The sequence below is a fragment of the Echinococcus granulosus genome, assembly GCF_000524195.1.
Source record: "Echinococcus granulosus chromosome Unknown EG_S00060, whole genome shotgun sequence".
Taxonomy (NCBI): Eukaryota; Metazoa; Platyhelminthes; class Cestoda; order Cyclophyllidea; family Taeniidae; genus Echinococcus; species Echinococcus granulosus.
In genome coordinates, this window is record NW_020170440.1 from 299,253 (window position 1) to 326,148 (window position 26,896).

At 43.0% G+C, this 26,896-nt stretch overlaps 2 protein-coding genes across 2 annotated transcripts in view; one reads left to right on the forward strand and one right to left on the reverse strand. All coding sequences in view use genetic code 11, as the record gives it.

Annotated features, from left to right (window-relative positions):
• The window catches only part of EGR_06618 (hypothetical protein), a gene marked incomplete at both ends in the record, with an annotated part of 13,625 nt that extends 11,938 nt beyond the window's left edge, over nt 1-1,687 (reverse strand). The window contains 2 exons of the mRNA XM_024495867.1: nt 707-803; nt 1,572-1,687. Of these exons, the coding sequence (XP_024349725.1) occupies nt 707-803; nt 1,572-1,687 (213 nt within the window). The remainder of the gene's footprint in view (nt 1-706; nt 804-1,571) is intronic.
• A 6,654-nt stretch (nt 1,688-8,341) lies between these two features.
• EGR_06619 (Phosphatidylinositol 4-kinase beta) lies at nt 8,342-26,587 on the forward strand (the record flags this gene model as incomplete). The annotated part of the gene is made up of 16 exons (XM_024495868.1): nt 8,342-8,360; nt 8,577-8,664; nt 8,804-8,979; nt 9,114-9,365; nt 11,303-11,420; nt 14,712-14,948; nt 15,031-15,131; nt 18,891-19,027; nt 19,808-20,189; nt 20,262-20,398; nt 22,852-23,016; nt 24,050-24,331; nt 24,414-24,596; nt 25,280-25,545; nt 25,822-26,047; nt 26,363-26,587. 16 exons carry the CDS (start codon nt 8,342-8,344, stop codon nt 26,585-26,587), a joined length of 2,994 nt encoding a protein of 997 aa, XP_024349726.1.
• Between the last annotated feature and the right edge of the window lie 309 nt (nt 26,588-26,896).

A 26,896-nucleotide genomic window follows, 5' to 3' on the forward strand; every position in this document is an offset into this window, starting at 1 on the left:
AGACATGTTCCCTGTTGAGGCAAAACGTCTATGAAAGTCTATGGTCATGTAAAAAAGCCCCAGAGCACCAAAATCGCAGAGATCTATGAGCCCGTTTAGTCAATTGCACAATTAAACTGGATTTCACTCCTTTAAATAGCCTTCTTGATTAGTGACGGTCTTGGCAATAACTATGGACACTCTTCTGCCTTAACCAACGCAACACCAGTCTGGACGATGCGCTATGGTGAGTTCGTTTCCTGCGCCAAACCGCAGGTTCGTGTCCAAGGAAGACTCGAGACGCTACGCTGGTGGTAACGGCGAGCGAGTTCGGTGAGAGTGAGGATAATCCTGACATTGCATACGTTTTAGAAGAAAAACATCTGACTGGGATGGCTGGGTAAGAAGAGGATCACTACTTCAAAGGTGGGCCAAGTTAAAATTCCCTGTTTAGTGCTCTACTTAGTCATTTCGAATGAGGCGAAACACAGTCATATCGATAGGTCGAAATCCTCATCTAACCCACAGGAGGTCACTGATGGGCATCGCTCTTCCGGTGGCAGCATTCCATAGCTGGCAGCGAAGGGTGTTTAAGGGGGCCTCATGGACGACGTCCGATTGAAGGAAGGGGGAATGGATGGGGGCTTAATAATGCCTTAGTGTCTCAAGAACTTGCCTCCAGCCCTTCTTTGCCCTAAAGACAAGCTATTCCTCTCACTTGACATACCCTATTACAACTTCTGAGGAGACTGGAAGGCAATAATTGTTTTAATGTGGCAGCTGCTGCCATTAATTTTTCTTCCAATTCAGCTGCTACCTGGCAACTAAAATGGAATGATTATGTTGATTCCTGCACTACTTAACATCTGCTTTATTATGTCCCAAATCAAACTGCTTTAATGCTTGTACTCAGGAAATTCCTCTGCGACAGATAAGATGGAAGGAAGTACTGGGAGACATTTTTGTGGAACAGGCTAATGCTTTATGTCAAGGCCTGATTAAAGGGAGATCTGTAAAGGTGGAGTTCTGTATGATCTACTTATGCCTGTTTTGAGTGCCTCTTTCGGCACCTTAACTAATCTGTCTCTAGATTTCATCATCAAGATACCCTTGGTATTTCTGAAACTACCCACGAGACTAGAAAGGTTGGTAACTAAATGCTTATGAAAGTGGTAAGCTATTTGAGTCCAGCTTCAGAGAGGGGTAATGTTCCCCCTATTATGTCCTCAAACTCGTCCTCTTGACGGATGAAGATTCACTGGCTAGGAATGGCTCTACAAAGAGTCTATGTCATGCACAAATCCATATAAGGAGACACATAAATTAAAGTCGCTTCGCAGAGCTAGTTCTCGACAAATACCTCTTCCTGCCGCATCGTTCGCCCTTCTCTTAACCAGCAGAGACATAAGGAAGGCATCGTTGTTTCCTGCAATTCATTGCCACTTCTATAATAAACAAATTCTCTTTGTTCGAGTCTGACATTGCCTCGGTCATAAATCCCCACTTTGCAGAATGATGAACTCCACAACTGCGGTCATCAGCAGCCCTTCTTTTGAGGTACCAGGGTAATGATCTTTTTGGATCAGGTTTACTTCCCTCTGACACAAATTATGGCAACCCGAACCTCCTCTTGAAGTTGTAACAAGCCGTGCAAATGAACATGAGAATTTCTTAACAAAAGAATATGTTGTTCTCCATAATTAAACATTTGGGGAGCCTAGAGTATATAAATTTTATTTGAGACTTAAGCGGAGGAAGTACTTCTAGAATCGTGCTAAATTAATTTGCCATCTAACAGTAAAGTAGGTGGACAAAACCGCAGACATATAGATGGATGGATGCCTAGCAGACACGTAGGCATGAAGGCCTGGTAAATTGAATTTAAACCCCTTTCAGTAACTTTATTTAATCTATGGATAATTTATTCAGCAATTACTTTCCTGGTCGGAAGACTAAAATCGTGTGATCATCTAATCTCTCAGGTAGACCCAAAAAGGGAGGATAAAAGTCTTCCCACTGTCCCTCTTCCATCCTTTCACTTCTCTTCTCTCTGTCATTCGTTCATTCACATCCCTCTTCGCAAAATTCATAGTTTTTAGGCTCAATGACGATAGGCGAAAATCCTCCTTTGTTGTTCTCACCATTCAGAAGTTTTTCAAAGTCGTGAAATAAAATTTGAGCCTGAATTAAGCAATGCAAAGAATGGATTTAATTGGCAAAGCAGAAATTTTTGCTAAAAGAAGAGAGGTGCCAAACATAGCTGCACCTTAGGCGCTCCACTGAGTATGTTGTCTACTTGATTGCGTTTGGAGCAGTTAAATTTAATTCCTCCTGTCGCTCCTCATCCGAGGGTCTTTCCTCTTTCCTCCACTGGGGCGATCAGATTGTGACAGAGGCAGCTTATCATGTAAGCCTGATCCGGATTCGCGAAGATATTTTTTTGATCTAGAAGCTGGAGGATGTTTAACAGTAACCACAACTTACACATCAGTCGCTTTTCTTAGTACTAATCAGCTAGAGGCGACACCAGACATGAATTCTTTTATTCGGGGGATCAAGTAAACACTTCTTTGAAAATCACTTGAAATCTGGTCCCATTGTATTAGCGGTTAGCCTGTAAAACTTTTGTTGTGGTGGTTCTCCGCCAAATCAGCTGTACTTTACAGGTGTCCTCCTTCCGCAGAGTCTTGATTTGGTTATAGTAATATCAACATGGGAAAAGAGCGTTTTGATATCTCCGACAGGTTTGATCTGCTTAATCCTCAAGGTAATGGACGTTTTTAAACTCCATCAGGACTGCTTCACTTCTTATTTCAGAGCACAATGTTGGAGTGAATAGCACAAGTGAATCCTGACCTTGGTAGTCCTTCCCGTAGAGTCTCCACTCTTATCCAGCTACCCGCATTATGTACCTTATCCCGTGCCGTAAAGGTTCGGCAACCAAGCAGAGAATTTGGAGTATTATGCTTGTCAAGCCAGATTTGTCGACTGCTGCCATCAAAGTCAAACTTTGAGTCTTTCCGAAAGACGCAATAGGGCACATCAGCATAGAATGTAGTGTTGCCTTCCCATGGCAGAGACTGAAGAACTTGTCCAGTTAAACAGACCACTTAAACAGCTTGTGAATTAAAATTCATCTACTCCACTGATAAACATATTTTTTTTTGCCCTCAGTTTTTTTAGAAGACCACGAAAATATTCCCAGCTTTTAAACTATTCATTGCTTGACTACCATAATGGAGGTGCGACTAGAAAATCTTCAATCACTGGGATTTTAGATTAATGGGCACGCTTAAGCAAAAAATATTTCTGCTGGTTAGAAAAAGTAAAAATACTTAAAGGAAGGAGATATCTTTATTGGTTCGTCCAGTTAATGTAAGAATGTCCCAGTTTGGCATTAACGCTACTCATGTGCATATAAGTAGACCGCTCTACAAACAACGAGTACTCGAGAGATGACAAATGAATTCTAGACAACATTTATTCTTTCTTCTGTTATATTTTCCGAAAGAGGGGCCTAAATATAAGTGAATTCTACTCGCAGACTACGAAGCTTTCCCGTTTCTGAACAGGGTTGTTTGTTTTAACACTTACAGGGGAAGAGCGGCTACCCTTTGACACGGTAGACTGGTTTAAGGGGTCAAATCATTAGTTCTCACTGTTTATTTATCAAATGTAAAGCATCTCCCGGAGAATCAGTTCGCTTTTTTTTCAACTTAAAGCGCTACTACCCTCCCCACTGGTTCCAAATTTCAGTATCCCTTTAGAGCGATTAATAGGACATGATTACAGGCAGTTCTTGGAATGCAAGAAGTCAAACTTTATCGTTAGATTTTGCATAAAATAAGGTTGTGTAATTACCGTAAAAGATGGTGATTACACTCCCTCACTTCAAACTTGAACTCTAGATTTCGCTATTGCGACACTGGCAGTAGGAAGAAGTCAGCTATTCTTCCCAACTGTCGTGAAAAAGCGTCTAAACTTGTAGTCAGACGTTTGAAGGCATGTGCGAATGATAGTTCAAAGTTCTTGCATCCAACCTGTCCTCAATCAACAAATACTGCCGGTTCTCACTCCATGAACAGGTTAGCACAAACAAATGAGCCCCAATAGATTGTCTTAGAGTCCTAAAGATGTGGAAAGAGTGTTTCTTTTCTCTTGCTAAAGACCATAAAATTAACCACGATGGTTGTTAAATGTCAAGGCAGATGACTGAATAAAGTGCCAAAGATTGAACTAACCCAGCTTCACGTTTTAGAGGACACACAAATACGCATCTGGAATCAACACCACTAAAAGGCAACAACTGTCGGGTAAACCAAACAAGTGCTAAGCCGATGATAAAATAGGCACTTCCATGGCTTTAATCCAATCCTAGGTTGCTGAGTTGGCACGGTCCTTCAGAGATAAATCATCCGAAGATGAGTGACCTTTCTTCGGGAGGTACGCCTGGAGACCGACGACATTCGTCGTGCCGACACAAAAGTCTTCTGGATGTGTAAAGCTAAATTTGTATTCAAGTTTCACAAAATATTTGTTTCTGATCTTTGATTCCCAACTCAGGAATAAGAAGGGGGTGACTAGCAGGGTCACCTAACTTCTCCCTCATTTGCCATGGCTTTTGTTTGATCGTTCAGGCGATTATTGCGAAGGCCTAGTTTGAGTGTGGAAATAAAGTGTGAGAAATGGTTGAACGCGTGTTCCACTTTGGGATTTAAAGGACTTTGATGGGAGGAGAGGGGCGCAGATTCAAACCTCTTTGGTTAGATTCTAACAAACGTTTCCTTCGTTAATTGGGGGGATTGGCGTGCACTTCAAAAGTGCTGAGAAAATTCGTTCAGATTCTTATTAGGTGGATAATAACTCATGAGTAATTGGATGTCACTGCCTCCAATCACCAGTCGTTGCCACTGCCTGCAGCAACCTTGCTCTGGGTTTCGACCAAGTGCTTCACACCAGGACAAACCTTATTTCATGCTGACATGCCTCACTGCGATTTGAGGAACAACAAGTGGCAAAAAATTAAGTGAACCGCAAACCTCAATTCGTCGAGTAATCACCAAAATTCATGCTTCGATTATGTGGGCGTCTACTGCAGATGAGTTAATTGGCAAAAAAGCACAAGAAATGGCCTAGCTAAGGGAGCCACCTCGGTTTCTTGCAGCCATCCAAGTCTGTCAGGAATGCGTAAAGTGGGGCCCGGCATGAGCAAATTGGAGACATTCCTTAAAGAATGCAGTAAAAACACTCATTTGAAATGTAGTCTGGAGATGTTGTGGTTTTTTCTTTCATGCTGCTTTCAATTGAACCCTTCCCCAGAAGATATCGGTATTTGGAAAGTGCTTGCTGAATAGCTTGGACCATCTCTTGGCCCGCAATCTAGATAAGTCTCTGCTGAGTGTGCTTCCAGAATTCCATCTAGATTGCCGGCATGTACTATTACTAACCCACAAATTGCAATGGGCATACTTTGAACTAGTGATGTACATTTGCAAATGACCTCATAATTCTCCATTGTTAAGTTTCTTCTGAAAGACAACAAGAAATGAATTTTGGTCGAAAAATATTCTCTTTCTTAGACCCACTGGTAAAACAAATTATCTAATGCTGGTGGAGAAAGCGTGCCTCTGGTAAGTTGCCTGTCTCTGTTGCATCCCTGTTATTTTGTAATAGCCTACAAGACTGTGACCTACCATCGATTTAGCAACAGCCATTCATAATTTATAATCAAAATAATATATTATTTAAAGAGTTTATTGCTACAGAATCGAAAATCTTGGGATTAAGGAAATCTGTTCAACTTCTTCCTTTCTGCGATTGCTTTGATAGTGAAAAAATGTCAGTTTCGCTGGATATTTTTGCGTGTTGGGGCTTCACGATGACTTGAATTTGGATGGGAATCAGAGAGGGTATTTAGGTAAAAAACAGGATTGATCGACTTACGTATTTTTAGCCTCCCTTTTAATAGAAATTCTTAAGGTTTCTTCAAAACTTACCATTAATGACAGGCTGTCTTGTAGGAATTTCCATGGATTTTAGAAGACACTTTGTCACTTTTTGCGTATTCCTAGAGTAATCACGGGTAAGCAAATGCTCTTGACGAAGCTGCTAATAAAAGCGCCCCTTTCGCCCTCGTTACGGATGTAATGACATAAGAGATTGAGAAATTGCTTAGGAATATATCTTCAGCAGGCATATACTACTAATTCATGTAAGCGACGAGGTTAAGAAATGGCAAATAGTAGTGAGTCCCGTGTTTTGGTTTGCTGATCATTCGTTTGCCGGCTTGATGTTTTTATAACCTTTTATGACTGACTCGGAGACATTATCACACCAACTGCAATATTTCCGTTGCCATTCTCCTCTACCTCCGGTTTTAGATCCTTGAATGGAAAAGGGTGGCTGGAGGATGAAGAATGGAGTCAGTACTTTCCTCCTCCTTAGAAAGTAGTAGCTTCGGCTCTGTCGCAATGCTGGTGTAATCTACCCGCTTCTTGTCACCTCAAAGGTATACACAAGCAAAAGCTAGCCACATAACAAGCAAATACATTGGTTAAATAAAGAGACCAACTAATTTGACGCACAATTGCAAAAGCCTTTGGGAATAGCGCGATGCCATGTTAATATTCAAAGGCAAGTAAACAAAGGCTTCTCAACTTTTAAATCTTTAGTTCCCGACTCAGTAATGAAAATTTTTAGACACCTTTCAAACCCTTTTGCTTAAAAAACTTGATCATGTTATGGAAAGCTTGAGTATACAATTACAACTTAGAAAATTGTCAATATCAAGTTTTATCGAGTTAACAGCGTCTAAACGACATCTCATAACGTTTTAATAGTTTGTTTAACTCCTCTTTTGATTGTACGGGTACTTGAGTATCTGCAGATGGTACCTCCGCTAGGCCGCTGAGCCTCAGCCCATCTGAAAGACTCGGTGCGCTACAGTATATCATGTGATATTGTACGGAACTATGATGAAGTATTTCAATCAACCACAAAGCACCATCTTCTTGCTAATTAAAAACCAATAAAGGCTCAAAGTTATTCGACCGACATTTTTGGACTTGAATGATGTTGTGTAAGTATCTACAATGTAGCTAAGCGACCAAGGAATTAATGTCCACGTCAGTCTAATGGAAGGGAACCAATGCTTACTTTGATGGTGGACACCTTTATCGTGGTCTTGGGACTCATCATGTCGGAGAAGATATCCTATCACTACGGCTGCACAATTCGAGTCTCTTTTTATTTACTGGGAGGGTTATTCATGTTGCCTCTTTCCGCTTAGATGATTACGACCTCTATTAGCCATGGTTCTTGTCGTGTAAACGAATCTGTAACCTGAGGTATTTTTCACGTACATCCGCCTCTCCGAAAACAATTATTTGAATTAATCTATTTGGGAAGAAAAACTCGTTTACTTGGAATGAATGCTCCATGTTCTACGCCCCCTCAATTCAGGATATATGGGTGTTTTATGTGCTGCAAACCATCTTTATAGGCGTAAACAAAAATCCTTCAGAAGATTTGTTGCACAAAGTACTTCAGACTGTATTTTTAGATGGTCTGTAACACAACGTGCCCATAAATTATCCTTCTCCAGTTGTTTGCAAAAGGGTGGTTAAAATAAAACTTGCAGTTTGAAAATACGCAGATAGGAGTCAAGATATAAAGAACTAAAAGCTCAAGATTCCGTAAATCGAGCGAGACTATCATTTAATACGGAAGAATTTGGGACAATTTAGTGCCAGTGGCATGCAAACCTGAAAGCTAAATGCAACAGGTATGCCAAATAAAAAGATGCGCCAAATGTGGCAGTAACCACATAAGGGCAAAAAAACAAATAATAAAATTTCAGTTTTTAATAGATGGTAGGTGAAATACATGAATTTCGTACTTGCTGATTTTTTCTTCCATAATTCTTTAAAAAGACACTGCAATACGATGGATGTTTATCTCTCGGTTATTAGAAGAGCGACTATTGACTTGGCCTTTGCACTATGCCAGATGGGCGGCCTTCGGGCCATGCCAATAACCCAAATACCTTCTCTGTGCCGAATATACATATTCTGCCAGAGTAATTTATCTAATTTTGCCTTCACGAAAGTATCGGGACTCCACAAAATTTATTTGTCTCTAAGGCGTAAAATATTGGAAAGAAAAAGTAAAAAGAAACAAATTGAGTTGTAGTATTGCAATATTATTCATAAACTGCGGCTCAGATACTTTCTTAACTCCTCTTTTGCAGAGATATAAAGCAAAAGTCGGAAGTAAAACGAAACCCACCATTTCGTCATGACACACTATTAGCAAAAGTGGCGTCAATTTAAATCTGCATTAGTAATTTGGCAAAGCCACAGTTATGCAAGCGGATATGCGAAGTTATATGCTTTGGTTCATTGAAAAAGATAATAAATTACTCGACACAAGCCCTTGCCAGAATGCTGGAATAACTTCAGCATGATGTAATTTAAAAATCACAAAAAATCTAAAAAGCATAAGTAACACAAATTTTGACAATTTTTTAATGCTTACAAATTAAAGCAAAGAATCCGGTCGCGGCAAGAACAAAATTTTTTATTCGCGGCATTTTTAAGGAGTCGGTCTGGGGGCCCCCGGCGCCCTCTTTGTTAGGTCTGCGGCTTTTCCTTTCTACGAGCTTGACTCCCGTCACATCTCCTCATGGTATGTTGCACGCAAATTTTTTATTTGACTCACCTTTCAATGCTTCCCCTTTATCTAACAATTAGCATCTGTTGGACGTTTTGTCCACTACTTCCCGCGTTCGTAATTTTCCTCTGATTTTGACGAATTTGGCCCCAAGGGGTCTACATGCATTTTTTGCAGCTTTCACCTTTCTATTTGCGTTAAATTGGTGTATTGCTAATTGCCTGCTTGTGATCGCTATATTCGCAATTTTTGTGATTGGATGTGCCCTTGTCCTTTTTACCTCGGTAATTTATTATTTCTTTTGCCATCATCATCACTTTAGCTTTGAAGGTGTCTAGTCGACGCTATGGTTCCATCTCTTATAGTTAATTCCATTTTATTTTCCTAGACACACCAGGCTCCATCACTTCTCATTATGAACAGTTTGCACTCTCCGCATTCCGTCAAAACTTTTAAACCCTTAGCTGCCGAGATGGATGAGCAGAATACGGAGGTCCACTTACCAAAGTTGCCACTATCTCCATCGATGATTGGTCGGGCCTGTCCTGGGCAGGCTGCTCTTGCGAATTCCACATCGAATACGAACTCCCTTATCCTCTCTAGTTCTCCACCCTTCTCTTCTCTTATGCGTTTCATTAACAGTTCGGTATTCTCCGTGCACCATGCTGTGCACTATCTTAACGAGGGCTCTGCTTCAAAAGATTGGGACTACTTGGGTGAGTTGTTAAACGCTTGCATTCATTGGCCTCTGCAGAATTTATAGTTATTTTTCTTTCCCCTGGTTTATTTCATTTTTGGCCTACAGATTTTAAAGCGATTACTACGTTCATGTTTTTTACTCGTTAACATCTGACTATTTTATTCCCCAATCCTTCAAAAAGATTTGGTAATTGTTGAGAAAGATGGAGCTATTATATGGGAGTAAATGACTTCCTGTCAACTCTAGGTTAAATAAGCACTACTGCTTCCTTTCATCATAGAAATGCTTCCATTTCATCTATGTTATTCATCATCGCCTTGATCGAAGCTCTATTCTGTCTCCTGTGCGTCACACAGCTCATTTGTCTCATACTTTCATTTGGTTATCTAAACAACACCCTAATTGCTCGATTTTTCAAGCGTCTTAGTGGTAGACGATGGACGAGCTGTTTTCTATAACTGACGATTTGAAATCCCCGAGTTTATGTTATTGGCCCCAAGCTTACTGCTGAGGCTCAAAGGTCTCAAAAAGTTTCAGTCCTCAACAATTTCAAATCCATATTTCTGACCATGTCTATCCAAAACCTGTTTATCCGGCAAGCTTCTTTACCAATTTGATGTCTTGAATGGGCCATGACAAACCTTAGTGCCTCTGTTAATACAAGTATATTTAAATTTGGTGAGTCCGTTTCTATCATATTTGCGTTCCATGATCTGAAAGTACCGCTACTACTTTATTCTTCGTAACTGCTTCTTCCTAGTGCATCGCCCAGAAAAAGAATGCATCCACCTCTTCTCATCTCCCTTTCTCTCACCATAGGTGTCTTAGCTCACCCAATTTACCTGCTGCTCTTTCGGTTCTAGGTCATATCTGTCTCCCACATAGCACATGGTTCATGTGACCAAGATTGGCTTGAAATTGCCCGTTAAAAGAAAATGAAAATTTTATTTTTTCGGTCTGTAATGCCAACAAAGTTCAAAAGATCAAAACTTAAATCTGTTGCCTAGGGTTATCATCCACATCAACATCGATGTGCTTGTGTTGAAAATGCCTATACTCACATTTCAATTGATGCCATGATGTTGTGTCGTTATCATTTCAAAAAAATTAGCTCTATTTATTCCTTATTGTTAAATTTCCAGAAGTTTCCTTTATATTCAGCCAATTCAATAAGCCCTATGATATTATGGGGTCAGAATATCGTCGCAATACGAAATGGACCTCCAGACGGCACTGCCACCACTAGCGACATTGAATCGGTTTGTCGAGCTAAAAAGTTGTCATCCTAGAAAATCGTAAATCTCCACTAAAAAAACATCGGACAGATGCTACTTTCGTTGATAAACTGTAGTCTCAAGGAATTCCAGAGCCCCTGTGGAAGTTAGTCAAATAAATAATCCAAAGTATTTGACAGAGGAACTTTACAGAAACCACTGTTTCAGTCAGAATCTTCAATTGAGTGACTTGAATGATTTCTGAAAGTGGTTCCCCAATTCAAGGACTGTCGAATTCCACTCTCAAATGCTGGCTGGGAACAATTTAGTTTAAAGGCTTTTTGAAAAGATTTGTTATGGGGGAAATACTTGATGGTCTCGATTCAAGGAGAGGGGTTGTCGGGTTTGAAACCCAGTTTAAAGCACGTTGACTTTCCATAGGCTCCTTCAGATTAAAATCGCCCCATTTTCAAACTTTTGTAACCGTTTGCACGAATTCGCATATTCATAGCAGATTCGTTAGGTTGTAAAACAATAAAGTGAAAATGGGATATCTCTGAACTGAGAAAAAGTGCATTTTGTGTTGATTGTTTTTTTTCTGATACCCTAGCAGCGAAAGTTTTCGATGCCTAGAGTGCTGTGATTTACTGGTGACATTTGAACATTTTCTTAAATTCACTACTGTCCGTACTTCCTCCAACGGCTTTTCATTTCCAAACGTTTTGCTATTCCCTAGTAGCTAAGCGTTTGTTCGAGTATCGAACGGAAGACGTGGATTTCTACCTTCCCCAACTCGTCGTCCTTTTTTTGCAATGCGATGGACCTACTCGGTCTCTTCTCCCCTACCTCTTCCAACGGTAAGTCATGTTCCTCCCTTTCCTGTGTCCACGCTGTAGGTCTGGAGGGTTGTCAGTTCAAAGTCCACCTCTGTAAGGCTATTTCGAAGTTGTGAGGATAGAAGCTGGGAGTGGATAGATTTCCAGAGGAGTTGCTTTCGCCTGATCCCGCTATAGCCTTGTCTAATCCAGGTTCAACTTAGAACTTTTCCTAGACAGAATGGAATTTCCCTGTCTGCGGAGATTACTTGTTCTGTTGAAGCTCTTACTGTGGTGTTTCGTGGGTGCTCAAAATTTTCTGTAAAGACAACCACGTTATTCGGCGGTGCATATGTAGAGCACGTGGAATGCTTGATGTGAAGCAGAGACGCTCATGAATGAGCTTATAATTGGGGTGCACGTTGAGGGAATTGTGAGAAGCTGGAAGGCCATCGGTGGCAAGATGATCAGAAGGGTTGAGTATTGAGGAGGCTGTGAAGGAGGCTGTAAGTGGGTGTACGAAATGTGTTTTTTGACGTTGAATGTGGTGAGAGTAGATGTTCAGTCAACTTCCAGAGGAGACATCTATTCTGTGGATACACGGGAAATTGTTGAGATGCACAATGCATGGGAGAGATGGGGTGTTCCCTCTCCCATCACTACATCCATCCTGGTCTCATGAGTTGGCCAGTCAACCAACCATCTTGGTGGGTGAATCGTCTCCAAATGTAGTGGAGAAAAGTGTTCATCGGGTAGATTTGTGAGTGTTGAAGTCAACTTGAAAATCGCATCTGTGACGCTTGGAACATTGTGACTCATTGAGGGAGGGTAGCAACATCCTCAAACCTTCTGAAGTTTCACATTCTTGTGGAAGAGTATATGAACGACCATGTGGAAGGCTGGGGCTACACTGTTAAAGGTGCACTTTGAAGGTGTGATATTCTCGTGACCGGTTTGTCGCAGTTGCTGGAATAATAGCCTTTGAAAGCGACCATAGGCTGCAGTTGTTTCCCATTTTGCTTTTGAATGTCCCGTTTCCATTGTGGTTGCACTAAAATCTCACCGAATAGTGAATGGAAACAGTGCGCAAAGTGTGGCATTGAGATTGTGTATGGGTTGGGGAGGGAGAAGGTAGGTAGGTGGGTGGGTGGAGGTGGTAAGGTTGTGAGGCGTCCCAAATGATTGACCAAGGTGGGTGTCAAAGTGGGCTGTTTTGAGGAATCGCAGAGATGGCGAGGATGAAGCGGAAATCAGATTGTGGAGTGGAGTGAGCCTTCCTTGGCGACTGATAGAGTTGGAAGAGTGGAGTAGGTGGGAGGGATCAGATGAGTAGAAAGTTGGTGCCATTATCGGTGCACTTCGTTGCAAATGACATTTCTTGTGGAATGGCACTTGTACAATGCATGTATTCGTTTATGGGGCATGCACATGCGTCAATCTGCAGATACGGTCTGTTACGACAGGGTACAGTGCGGCGCTGCAGAGGATATTCCTGGTTATTGGGCTGTCGCCTGTTCTCTCTCTCCCTCGCCCCACATTGTTTTCTCCCTCCGTCGGCAGTTTTCTCTCAAGTCCGACCGTTGTAGGGTGAAGTGGCGATTGAGTATGATGGAATTGATTAGAAAGTTGTTTAGCCTTTGAAAGGGGTTGGAAGTGTTGCGGAGTTGTCGAGGAGTCAGTCTCGCAAAGTGTGTGTTGGAGCAGTGAGAGAAGGTGGAGTGGTGGGGCAACGTGGCTTGCAGAGCAGTGTCTCAGTGCTTAAGGTTGATGACGCTGAGGATGACGCTGACTTGTTGATACTAGTGAGGAATGTCGTGTGGCCTCTGTTGGTAGCATATGGAGACAAGCGTGTGAAGCGTGTGCAGTCATTTTGAATGTGGGTTGTGATAAGACAAGTGGTTTACCCCCACACATGCGCCTACACCTTGACGTGTGCCATCACCTGCAACTTCACCCTCACTTCAGTTACGCCTAGAAACGTGTCGCGCACTATTGATGCCACTGACTGACTGACTGGGTGGTGGAAGTCTGTGCTTGCTTTGTGCGAGCACGGTAGACTGCACGGTGGCAGCAGAGTTCACGAATGATTGGCCCACTTGCTGAAGGTGAAGCAGTGAGGTCAAGGTGTACCCAATGGTGATAGAAGACTTGAAGAAGTGGAGGAAGAAGTTGATGAGCAAGGAAAAGGCAGTACCAGGGAATGGATTGGAGTGAATGCCCATTGTTAGTTTGGCGGGACAACTGGGGACCTCACTCCACATCCTGCATGGGTGATAGGAGAGAGAAGCTGTGCTGTGGATAGGTAGGGATGGAAGGCAGGTGGGTAGGTAGGTGGGGGTTGGAGGAGGGAAGGCGGTATGTGGAAAATGGTGTCGAGCGTCCACCCCTCCTATTGCCCTCATATGTGTCCAGGTGATGAGTAGGGTGTCTCGGTGCTCGACAATGGCGTGATCAGGTGCAGAGTGGTAAGTAGGGGACTGGAAGTGTGAGAGATGTTGGCTGTAGCTGGTAGTGGGGTTGAATTCAGCTGTCTACCTCTAGACATGGAGTGTTTTACTAGGGTGAAATTGCCAGGGGGGCTTGCGTCGTTGTCATTCTTCTCATTGTTACTGTTTTGTCCATTAAGTTATGATGTGTGTGTTGGTGTGGTTTCGAACGTGGTGCTTTTCATCTACCAGTTATCTGATTGGTTGTTTGGTAAACATTTTCTGTATTATTTGTTTCAGTTATGGACTTTATTTCCTCTGGGAGGTCAGTTTTACGGTGGTTACCTGTATCATTTGGAATGGGTGATTTGACTTTGTATGACTTTGCTGTTAAAGTTACTGCCACATTTTTTTTGTCGTTCTCAGGACCCAGAACTCAACATTCGTTAATAGTTTGGCTCTTGGGTCGGTTTTTCTTCTTTTTACGAGTGCGGTCCTATTTCATCGTTGTCTTCGGTGTTGCCTACGAATATTCATCTGCGCAGATCATTGCAATAGTGGTTGGACGAAGCTCTCTTAACTGTGAGACAAAATGGGGTAGCTACGATGATGCTTTTTAAATCTGACAGTAGCAATGCACTTCAGTAGGGTTAATGTGCCCTCTTAAACTCGGTTGACGCCATCTAGTCGGGAATCGTCGCTGCAGGCTGGGCGATATTCCACATCTGTTTGTTTGAGAGAAGCAGCAGAGCTTTAAATATCGGTCAAACTTCGTAGCTTTAACAAAAATGTTATATGCTACAGAGACATCTCTCCATCTGATGCCATTGGGATCTCATTGGTAGTATTTGTAAATTGTGAAATCTGTTAATACTTAGCAGTGTAGCTGTTTTTATCCCTTCTTCAGAGTTAAGACCTCGCTTCGTTTCGCCACCGAAATGGCCTGGCTAGTGGACGCGCACAACATTTCCTCTCATTCAACGCCAAATAGCCCTTTTAAGCCGTTGAAGTCCTACCCTATCGATTTTATCCCCGCGGTAACGACAACCACCTCCTCGTCCACCATAGAGGTGGCGAAGGAGGTAGAGGAGGAAAGTGGTAGTAGTGGCAGTTTAAATGGCAGTCTGAATTGCTTGGAAATGGAGTAAGTCTTTTTCTCTCTAGTCGTTCTGTCATTGGTCTTCCTTTTCCTCGTTTGCTTACTCTTCTTTTTCACTTTTTTCCAGAGACAATGAACCGTCGATAGTCAAGCAGACGCAGACATCTACGGCTGTGGAAAAAGGTGATCAATTGATGAAGCACAAGAGGGCCGCATCCGATCTCACTTGTAAGTCATTGGTATGCTTTTGCTTCTGTGCACTTTTTTATACCCAGTACCTGTCTCTTACTTGAAACCGATGAAGGGTTTATTGCGGTTGTTGAAATGGAACCCATCCAGCTACCCAACTGGTTGGTTAATGTGCCCTTTGGTCTACCTCCATTTCAACAGTTGAAGCAAGTTCCTTGAACTACAAATGCCATTTGAATGAGACTCTAGATCTTATTTGAAGCCTTTTCGAAGGGGAATCGCGGCTTACGAAGAGTGAAAATCGAAGGCAATGCATCAAACGATGTCTGATGTGAAATATATGTTCATAAATAAAACCTTTTGGAGACTCATCATCGATGAAATTCTTAGGAATTTTATCCATGCTATTGCTAACAATAATCAAACTGTCGTTGTAGGTTTTGTTTCCTCCTGGAATCGGTTAAAGTGAATTCCAGAAATGTACATTTCAGGACCGCAAACTATCAATCTGCATCGCTTGGAAGTTATCTTTTCGTTTCATTTGAAGGAACGTAAGCCGTGGATGCCCATATTCTGCCGCTGAAACCATTTTGGCAAAGTCCTGAATTCCACATCGTTGCTGGAGTGAATCGAAGAAATATCGCTCCTGGAACGGAAATTATTTCGGATCCGTGAAGTATTGCTTTGACTTCGTGGATGCAAAAATCGAAATACTGAATCAATCGCGCATGTTTACTGCTAAAGCCTTCACGCTTGATATGAAGCCCTTCCATGGACTCTCGAAATTACACTGCTTCACTGTTGGAGCAATTCCCGTAAATTCCAGTCTCACATACCTGAAATGTCATTCGGGCATTATGAAGGGAAAAATCCGGTAGTGAACCAATGTACCACTAGGTTGAATATCCTTCTAGAAGAATCCAAAATTTTTTTGGCTTCATCGTTTGGTTTATGAAGTGGCATATCTGATCTCTTGGCCATCGAAGAAAAGGAGGGGCGGAGTAAAAAAGTCACTGCAGTTGATTCATGTCATTTCTCGGGATTGTTAAGACATTCTCAAGAAGATTTTGATTTTATAATCTTGGGCACCAAGAGTGTTGATTCTTTTCAGAGGATTTTGACTTTACCTTACTTAACTGAGGGCTAGAGAAGGAATTAATAGCGTGCAGTATTATTATTAGCCTGCGAGATTCCTCGTGGTGAATGTGTTATACGAGTTCTTTTCTACTGCCTCCTTCAGTCTTGTACAGAAAAGTGAAAAAGTAAAAGCGATTTCATCAACCTTCTCCTTATCATCTCGTGTGGCATTTCACATGACTCTCTGGATTTGTGCCTCGCCTAGATACCTTGCACTTTATTTATCGTCTGTTATCATACCGTAGTGTGACTTCTTATGACGGTGATGATAATGAGGGGGAGGAGGAGTAAGGTGGGTAGTTGTAGCAGCAAGGCTTGGCATTTTGCCACTTGCGTATATATACGTGGGTGTAGTGGCCTGATACCCTTTCTTGCACTCTTCATCAGGTCGTGTGTTGCGAACAAATTCCTTGAGCTAAAAAGAACAAAGAAGGTGTAGCTTATTTTTGTCCTGGAGGGGAGGGGGCTAATTACACTTTTTTTGCATTGTTGAGCATCGTTTGAATCAATCATTTCGGTGATACCAGTGTAGACGTCATATTAAGACAGCAAAATATCGGTTTTCCTCTGATGGACCCTGGTAGCGAACTTTTTGATGTTTTTTTGTTGGCATGCTTGGAGATCAGCAGTAATCGTCCTTTGGGGGGAATTTCCAACAAGCAGTCCATGAGTGCATTGTGTGCTTAGGTGTGGGACAAAACACAACGTGAATATCGGAGTGAATTAGGTCGAAGGAGGAATAAACACTTTTTTGAGGCGATAGCAACGAACTGGATGCATTACACAGCACGTTTAAGCGAGAGGTTTCCTTCTGACAGCTGATTTTGGTCAATTCTTGATCACACAAATGAACTAACCACGCGCCATTTGGGAGACAGATCTGAGGCAACACCAAAGCGGGGGAGAGGGGGAATGGTTTATGTGGGAGATCCATCCATCCATCTCCCGCCGAACATATTTATGAAGTCTTAAATCGAGTTGGTGATGAAATCACGAAGTGCTTTAGCCCACAAAACCTAGGAAAACGGGTGGTCAAAACGATTTCATGCTTACACGGCGAGGGTGCTGTGAACTTGGCGTAACGGATCACCACCTACACAACGCAAATTGTCATCGTTTTTCTCATGAAGATTACTTGTTAAAGACAGGTATTCACTTATTTGCGAGGCTGCTGAAATGCCTGTTGCAATTCGTACTCCCCTTCTTCCCCCGCCTCTCTCTCCCTTACTGGCACCTATCGCACGGGTCGCCTGGACCGCATGAATCACTCACCACGGTGCTAAAATTGATTAACAGGTTTTTTCTCCTGTGTGTGAGTGTGATTTTCGCACATTATTCACTCTTTGCTTCAATTCTCGGTGCAAGAAACCTCGTTCTCGTATTGGCTCAGGAACCACAAATCACTCAAGATGAGGCAGACATCTGTGCGAAACTGGTAGAATTGCTCTTGATGCTGCCAACTTAAAGCAGATTGGATTGAAGAGTGCGCCCTCTCGCTCTCCAACCTTGTATCAAATGCAAGCGACTTAAATTAATCGGGATTGTTGGAATACCATTCCATCTTTTGGAAGAAAGAAGATGAATTTAGGTTGAGTCAATCTTTGAGTTGGTCGAGGTTTGTTTCTGGGATGAAAGCGACAAAGTGAGGTGATATTTGTGAGGATGAGCTCCAGCCTTCCAGACGCTTCAATATGGACCTAAAGTATTGAAGGATTTAAGGCCTTTTCTGCTCCACTTAAAAAGATCGTTATATTCCAAGTCTTTAACTCGGTTCATATTGTTCTTTTTGCAGTAGTTTTGCGGCTGGAACCTAACCAGCTTTTGAGGGCCAGCCAAATGACCAATCCCGTTATGGAATTTGAAGATGTTTCTGCTGAAATGTTCCTCTCTTGGTGGAAAAATCAACTTCCTTAATGAGATGTACTCACTTGAACTTGCCATCGCCTAGGTGGCCTGGATCAACTTATCTTCGGTCTTGTCATCCATTTAGGAAGTCCTTGAATGGAAGGACTTTAACCTAAGCTTAGAATCTGGGAATATTTCAAGAATCCTTCTGCTTTCTGCCTAGGTTTCTTGAAGCGAATTTACCCTTGGCATCTCTCTAACATTCGAGGAGGTATCTCAACTTGATCATCAGGACGTCATTTAGTATCTAGAAACGAAGGGAGGTTTCTCCTTTACCAAGAGGGAATGCGACTCAGGCTTCTCTAATGGAAGGTGCATCTGAAAGCTTAGCGACAACGCTCCTAAGAAGTTTGATTCGGTTATAATTCAAATTCCACCCTTGAAATGCAAGCCTTCCAGCCAGTCTTTGAAGATGGAATGCGTCTGCTTTTGAACCGGGAACATGCTTTCAAAAATTTTCAAATCAGCCACCAAGTCATCTGCGATAAGGATTGGGTTAACTTCGAACGATGAAGAGTAGCTTCAATGTGTGTCCTCCGTCGTAGAGATTTTGATATTTCAGGTGACAGTCGTCCCTACACTTCTTCAACGAAGACTAAGTTGTTCCAGTTTCTAGCTGTAGATGGACGTGAGCGATGGAATGCCGATCTCTTTTGGTGATTTCAGGATCTAGCCACCGACCTTGATGTACCCTCCACGGCTTACTGATTGGAAGCTGTCATTTACCATTCCTTACAATCATTCTCCTTGTTCTAGGTCTTGCTAATGGTTCTGAAGCCCAATCAAGAGATCAGGCTGAGGCAAGCAACGATTCTTGTGGAACCGCTTTTGGCTCCGAGGCGGGCAATCACGCCGATGTTGATGATGATCTTGAAAGTCCAGAAGCTTTCGACGTGAGTTTTGAGGTGAAAAAAGTGATTTGTTAATTGACCTTTAACCTAATCGTGCGACTTTCGTAAGCCATACAAATCTGAAAATTTTTTTATTGGAGTGGAGAAGGGCTGCATGACTAGCATCAGAGCAGCAGGCCGGTAGCCTAGTCAAACAAACAATTAGAGTGGTTACCATTCGAGGGTTGACCTTGGTGTTCACCGTGGTGACTCTTCTGGTTTGATCATTACCGAACTGTAGATAATCACTTGTTGTAAAGAGGGAACCGTCACTCAACGACGAAACGATTTGAGGGAAGGTACATCGTCAAGTCCCGCCGAGCCGTGAAGAGGCAACGAACATGATTCAAAGCTCTACAGTGGAGTTGTTCATAAATTTTGACCCGATTTTGGTTGCTCTTCCCTTGTTTGCCCCTGCAGTTTCAGTCATGCTTCTCTGTCGAGTTTCTTGCCCTTTCGGAACGAATTCGCCAACGCTAATATCTGTGTAGCCGTTTGAGTTCCCGAGCAGCTGCTATCGAATGCCTGGAGGGTAAATGGTAGGAGAATAAAAAGACTTGCCTATAGACAGTCAGTCCATCATGGCCTAATGAATTGATACGGCAGTTTTCCTCTATTCACGAGAGTCCACATTTATGCGTCGGGAAAAATCTACCCTCTTAAAGGGGCTGTTTCGTCCCAACTGGTTTAGTCTGCTGCGAATCGCAAACCGTTTTGGGCTAAAAGTTCACGTTGATTTATCTCCCATCTCAGAGACTGGGTTACTTAAGTTGAATTTTTCAGGGGTCGAAACCTACCCGCAGCGAAGCGTGGATCGAAATGCACTCACGATTTTACGACCCTGCGGCCAGTCGTTCGGACACTCACCTCCATTTGCGACGTCCACGCCTCCTCCGTGCTACCACCTTCACCCCGGCCAGCTTTTCAACCGACTTACTTGGCCTTCCTGAAGGACAGAATCAACAGCCGGGACGGCTACAAGATGCCCTTACGGATTTCCTCGATGCTGGCTCTGCTACTGCCGCTATGACTGTGGGCGGGACTTCGAAGCAATCGCTGAGGTCAGACAAACTAATTGGGCTTTGTCAAGGTGAATGGGATTTTATGAACGCTCTCCTCTCCATCAGCCATCGGCTTGCGCCATTTGCTTCGAAGGAACAGAGAAGTATTACTCACTATTATATCAGTAGAAGTGTGTTTCACGTAAAGCTGTAGTATTCTTTTCTTGATTATGCAGCCAGTCACCTGCAAGCAGAACTTGGAAAGTTGAATTTCGGCCTACCAGCCCGTGTCTGGTTACCTGTGGAGGCTACAGAGCACATTGTACTGCGAATACCACCGTCTGCTGCAGTGTGTCTTAATTCGGCTGAAAAGGTTAGCCGCTGGATTTATATCATCTATTATCAGTCCTTTGAAAAAAAAAGATTGTGTTAGCTTTGTGCTTGATTATCAGGCCTACTTGAGATGTAATTTCCCATTTTTACTTGTCTAAGGGCTTTATTTAAAAAAGATGAATATTCGAGGAGTGGTGTGACATTTTAACTGTTGTTGGATCTACTCTAAAAGTCTTATTTGAAAACGTCTCATTTCTATCCCCTAGTTTTCGACAGTCAGCTCTTTTCTGTCGTCCTTAGTAAAGTATATCATGGAAGCAAGATGTTGATATTGAACTCCTTTTTGGTACAAGAAAACAATTCAGTGCTCTACTGACTGCCGAATCCACTCTAGGCACTATTTGGTAAATATTCAAATCGTTCTAGCCCTAGATTTCAACACTTAATATTTCCTTGTTACATGTATGAAGCTCTAAATTAGGCAAGAATAAGTGTCATTTAGGCAAGCATGATATTATAGTGCCCCGAGTCCCTCCTGAAGACGAAGAAAATGTGTTGCCAACGTACAGAAGTGTGGAAGGAGGCTACTACCATAGCTTGCAGGCCATGCTGGTGAGTGGAAGTACAATGGTCGTTCTCTTCAGTGTCAGCGTACCTAAACCGAAAAGCTAGATAATTAAAGCGTTGCACAACCCTTCCCCCCTTTTGAGCGTCGTCTCGGGCGCTCCCCTTGGTTAACCCTTCGCGTCGGCTATCATAACGTGGTCAGTGCTGTAAGAAAAGCGCCCACGGGCCAACCCTGCCAGTCATTGCATCTTCATGCAACCGCGAAGATATCTGGTTGCATTGTCACCGATTCCCCTTGGCAATTCTGCCGGATCTGGGGTTTCGTCCTGTCTGAGATCTGTATCTGGGAAAAGGGGAACGTGTACGTCATCACGTATGTCCATCACAGGTCGTAAAAAACACTGGCCTAAAAGCAGTGGTTTAATAAGGCATGGCGTATAAAATAGGTTTGCAGAGACAGTTTCGCGTCTGCGCATCCTTACAACTTTGTCCACACTTCAGTACTGCTCGGCCATACACCTGTCTGGATTCTGTTCAGCCCGTAGAGGGGTGGAGGAAGTATCGCGTTTTCACTTAATTGACATCTTCATACATGTACCGTAGACAGCTCCGTAACGAACTTTTCCAGTTCGATACGGCTATTGTCGCTTCAGCTGTTAATATTGTTCCTGGAGAAGATGGGACTGGGATAGTTGTCGAAGGTAGACGTCACTTTCAACTCTTCTGCTAGGGGTTGTCACAGATTCCCCCATCCACGACATATGTTCTTCTGCCATGCTGTTTAGTACTCATTAATGGAACCAGTGTATTTGTCCCTTAGACCTGAGTTTGCTTCCCTCTGCCACCAGTGTAGCGCCCTGATACTGCCCTGAAGACAGAAGGAGACATAATAACAGGGTAAAAAATATTTCCAATGCAGGGAAGAGCTGTGGCGGCTACTGAGATGGCCCGAAGGTCATAACGCTCAACGGACATACAAACGAAACGAAGAGTTAACCATGTAATCAAAGCATTAAAGTATCTCTCCTCCATATATTTTTTGAATGGAAAGTTGGATCTTTCCATTCTTAAGTTTTAATAGCCCAATTTCTTCTTTATCATCTACATGATGACATGTAGTTTGGAGAAATTGGAGAAGTTACTTAAGAAATGGTTTAAGGTGCTGCTGGCTACTGAGTCTGTTCTCAGTACTGAATCAGGGATGGTTGAGTAGCTGGAATTCTGCATGTGTTTGAGGGGAAGGAAAGGCATTCATCCAAAAACCTTGATTTATTGAAAGAAGGAAGAAAGAGAAGGAAGTCATGAAGCATTTTAACGCCTTTACTGGCCGCTGGATCAATTTTGAACCTTCTAGCATAAGGTGCTTTATCGTTGAAAGTCTACTTCTTAGTGGTTACATCTCCATTGACATCTACGTGAAGATCTATATTGGAAAAAAAATATTCAGCGAACAGTGGAAAGTACAGATGATTAATGGATTTAGTTTGCCTGTCTGTTTAATATTGTCATTCTTCAAAGTGCTGTACCATCTGGTAGGTTTCTGAACAGTCTGTGGCACTGTTTCCCATTATGTTCTCCAAACCTTCAATATTATTGGTACCCAATACCATCCTGAGAGAGAATGCTAGGAGAAAATGTCTCCATGACTCTTACTTGAAACCTGCCGTATCCTCTGCATGAAGATCTTTATTTAGAACAAAGTAAGGACATTCAGTGAACGATAGAGCGTCTTTCTGATCGCAAGAACCTGCAGCTCTTTGATATTTTGAGTCATTTTCATAGAGCCATCTAGATGATGAAATACTTTCCAAAGGTCTATTCGTCTTATCTACTACAGAAGTCATTTTGCCCAACTAAGGACATTTGGAGAGGCTTTTGTGACTCCTATTCACTGATTATCTTTTTTCCTTCAAACTCCAATGTTAGGTGCCCTATCTTGTCTACATGGAGATCCTAGTCTGCAATGATGTGATGACCACTCGTTTGCCTCAACGTCCTGGAACTGCCACCGGATTCACACACTGTAACAACCCCAGTTGCCATTCCTATGATATCAATAGCCCTCAACTCACTCCTGCTTCATCGAAAACTGTGAGTTTAATGGGTGGATTTGGGTGTTTTATTTATCGAAAGTTCGTCTAATTCCTTCTTTCAGTCGCGGTACGTCCTCGGAGACAGTAGATTGCTACCTCCTTCTTTAATAAGAAAGTATCGGAAGGCACTATTTCACTACCTGTGAGCATTTTGAATGGTGGGACGCCAGTTGATGTCTGGATTGTAGCCCTCTACACAAGGGGGCACCGTCCGAGGCTAAAGTTTCAGTCTTCCGGTTGTGGGTCTTTAGTGAAAGCCTTCAGTAGTCAGGTCAGAGTGCGATTCGTTTTTCCACCTGCCCATCATCTTGTAAATGTCCAGGTGTCGTGCCTGTCTTGGAAATCCCGAAGGTCTCATACTTCGACCACTTCGTTACGTCGAGATATCTATCGGGAAAGGTGTGGTAGAACGCCGCATTGACTGTCGGATCCGCTCAAGAGTGCGTCAGAAAACTATGTATTCCAGGCTATTCTACAATACTTCCAACATTTTGATTTTCTGCAGTAATCAGAGTTTATAGAATAGGTCTTAAGAAGAAAGGAAGAATCGTTGGTCCATCTTTCAAGACATTTCATCGTGGTTCCAAACACGCTAAATTTCAAATAGTCCCGTCCATGGGCTATTATCCGTTCTTCTACCTTATGATTTTTTTGTTCGACAAGTCTTTCAACACTGCAATTTACCGACAGAACTTCTCTGAATTACTGCTTTTGGAGAGGTGATTGAAAGGTGGGGCAATCTGCCGAATCTATCTATGGCTCTGTGGATCTCATAGTTAAGCTCTCAGTTGTTCTTTAAACGATAGAGTATCTAGTTGGTTTCCAGCTTCATTTGAAATACTTAAGCCATCTGACCGAGCATTCTCAATTATAATAGCAGGAGGACAGTCAGGAAATAAAGAAGTGCTTTTCCAGGCGCACGAGCCGCTACAAAAGGTTGAATTTTTAAAGCTACTTTTTAGCTTCTAACTTTTTCTCATCCGCGTATCGGGTCTGTGTCCAAAATCATCTCTTTTTTTTTTCATTTTAAGTGTCTCACCAGCGCCAGAGCATTCGCAGCGCCCGATGTAATCAGTCTCTTTTCCACGGATTCTGGTGAGAGCCTTGGAGCTTGTGTTTCTTCCATGACTGCAACTCCCGCTGTTGTTGCTGCAGGCGCTTCTAATGAAGATCCAACCACTACCACATCCACATCCAGAAGTAAGCACCAACAGAGGGATAAGAATGAGCCAACCGTATGCTACGTGAATGCCAAGGATATTCGTCGTCGGTTGGAACAGAACGCCGCGTGCCAACCACAAAGAACTTTCAAGGTGTGTTTTTCCTACTCTCAGCGAATATTCCCAACACCAACAAGTAAAACAGTAGGATAACTTGTCTTTTCTCTGACAATAGTTGGATCCAGAAGACCCCAGTGCCGCAGTGTTGAAAGAGCCCTGGGAATTGAAGGCGCGGCGTATTCAGGAGGCCTCACCATGGGGCCACCTTCCAGGTTGGCAATTGGCTGCAGTGATTGTTAAAGTTGGAGATGATTTGAGGCAGGAACAGTTGGCTTATCAGTTGCTGAGTTATCTGAAGGTAAGCCACTAGAGAGTAATCAAGCGGCGGTCGTTGTCTGTGTGAATGATTCTCTTTCGGCTGGTGGTTGGCCACACAAATGCTATTTCCACTTGCCGCGTTGAGACAGGCGCGAGCCGAGACCAGGGCAGTAGTGGTTAATCCGGAGGAATTAGGAGAAGGTGTAGTGGAATGTGGATATATCCATCCATCATCCAGATGTTTGAGACAGTTGTCAAGTCTTGAACGGAGGGATGGATGTTTGAAAGTCTTTGCTGATCGCTCAAGCTCCCAACTCCTCTCCCGACTCAAACCGGAAGCGCTGTTGCGAAGGGTTACCAAGGCTACGCTAGACTCCACGTAAATAGGGGTCACACGACAAGAACGAAAGTGGTTTGACTCACATCCATCTGTCACGGACTCATTTGCGTAACTCCGATTTCTCTTCCCATGTACTGCTGAATTAATGTTACCTCCCACCCCTCAACCGATACGTCCATTCAACTCGGACGTATACATTTCGTATCTGTCCTTCTTCTAGGACGCATCTATTAAACCTCCATTCATCTATTCACCAGCTCTAATGTATCAGGTTACTTCGAACTGTTTTTTTTTTCGATTGGCAGAGCTGGGTCTTATTTACGACTCCTCCATAGGTAGGGTAGCGGCTATTGGAAAGCTCATTATCGTCTCTCCTAATGCAGAAAATCTGGGCAGATTACCATCTTAATCTCTGGCTGCGTCCTCTGAACATTGTTATCACATCACCCGACAGTGGCCTTGTCGAGGTGGTTAAGGACACCGTCTCCTTCCATCAAATTCGACGTCATGCCCGTCTCTCCCTTCGGGACTACATCATTCGTGAGCACGGTCAACCCAACTCCGAGGGATTTCTTTCGGCGCAACGAAACTTTGTACAAAGCTGTGCTGCCTATTGTCTTGTGGGATACCTCCTTCAGGTGAAGGATCGGTGAGTTGGGGGATTTTTGTGCGTTTTTTTTCTGATGCCGGGAAGATGTCCGAACTCCTGGCTGTCTCACTTTAGAAGCGAGAATTCTATGGACGTAGACATTGCTGCGGAATCTTTTTGCGGCGCCTCATGACGATGCCTAGACTTCAGACTCTTTCAGGTGAAGGGCTGATAGAGTTTGGTACTATTGGAAGGCTCCTTTAGTGATTGGGTAGATGGGTAAGACAGATAGACTGAATAATATTGATCTTTGAATTTTTTTGCTTTACTTCGTAGACACAATGGCAACATCCTAATAGACAAGGAGGGCCACGTAGTGCACATTGACTACGGCTTCATGTTGTCGGCATCGCCGGGTCGTAATATCTGCTTTGAGTCGAGCCCCTTCAAGTTGACTGCCGAACAGGTGGAACTGATGGGTGGAGTGGGCGGCGACATGTTCAACTACTACAAGTCACTCATTGTGCAGGGTCTCCTGGCAGCGCGAAAACACATGGACGAGGTGAGAGGAGGTGTGGTGGATTGAATGGAGAGAAGTTGTCAAGGTTGACTGAAATAGGTGTAGGGGGACGAAAGAATGGCTGGTGGACGAATGGGGGGACAGAAGCAGTGATTGATTATTGAGTCTGGAATATGCATCTTTAATTGCTATTTTGATGGCTTAAGTGATTGAACCGTAGCCTTGTCAACTGGATATATTGATGTGGATGGGTGAGGAAGTGGTGATAATTGATTTTCGATTGCTGGGATGATCGATACCCTTGTTGTTTGACGGAATAATGCACACCTCTCAGCTTGGGCTCTCTTCACCTTCTAGTTGCTGCTCCTGGTTAAAATCACCCACAATGGCTACCCCCACTTGCCGTGTTTCGTTTCAAGAGGCGGTGCTCGAACCTTGGAGGCTCTTCGACAGCGATTCATGCTTGGTTCGACAGATGAGCAAATAACTCGCTGCGTGGAATACCTGATCTGCCAGTCCCTGAACTCCCTAACCACTCGGCTATACGACAATTACCAGTATTACGCCAATGGGATTCAGTAGATATGAGGAGTTTATTTACTTCTGTACAGAAATTGTCTTCCCTTTCCATTTCTGGTCCCTCTCCTGTCCATTTCTCTCTCTTCCTGCGTTTCCTGACGATAATAATGATGAATCAGGTGACTGCCGTTTTATAGTATACTTCTTCCCCCCCCCCTCATATATTCAGATCCGTGGAAATGAAGGAACCATCGAGATGTATTTTACCTCTAGGTTTCGCAGGTGTATGGATGGAACAGGGGAAGCGAGTGGGAAAATTAGTGGCAGAAAGGATAGTTCAGAGATCGGTCTGTCAATTCGTGGTAACTTTTG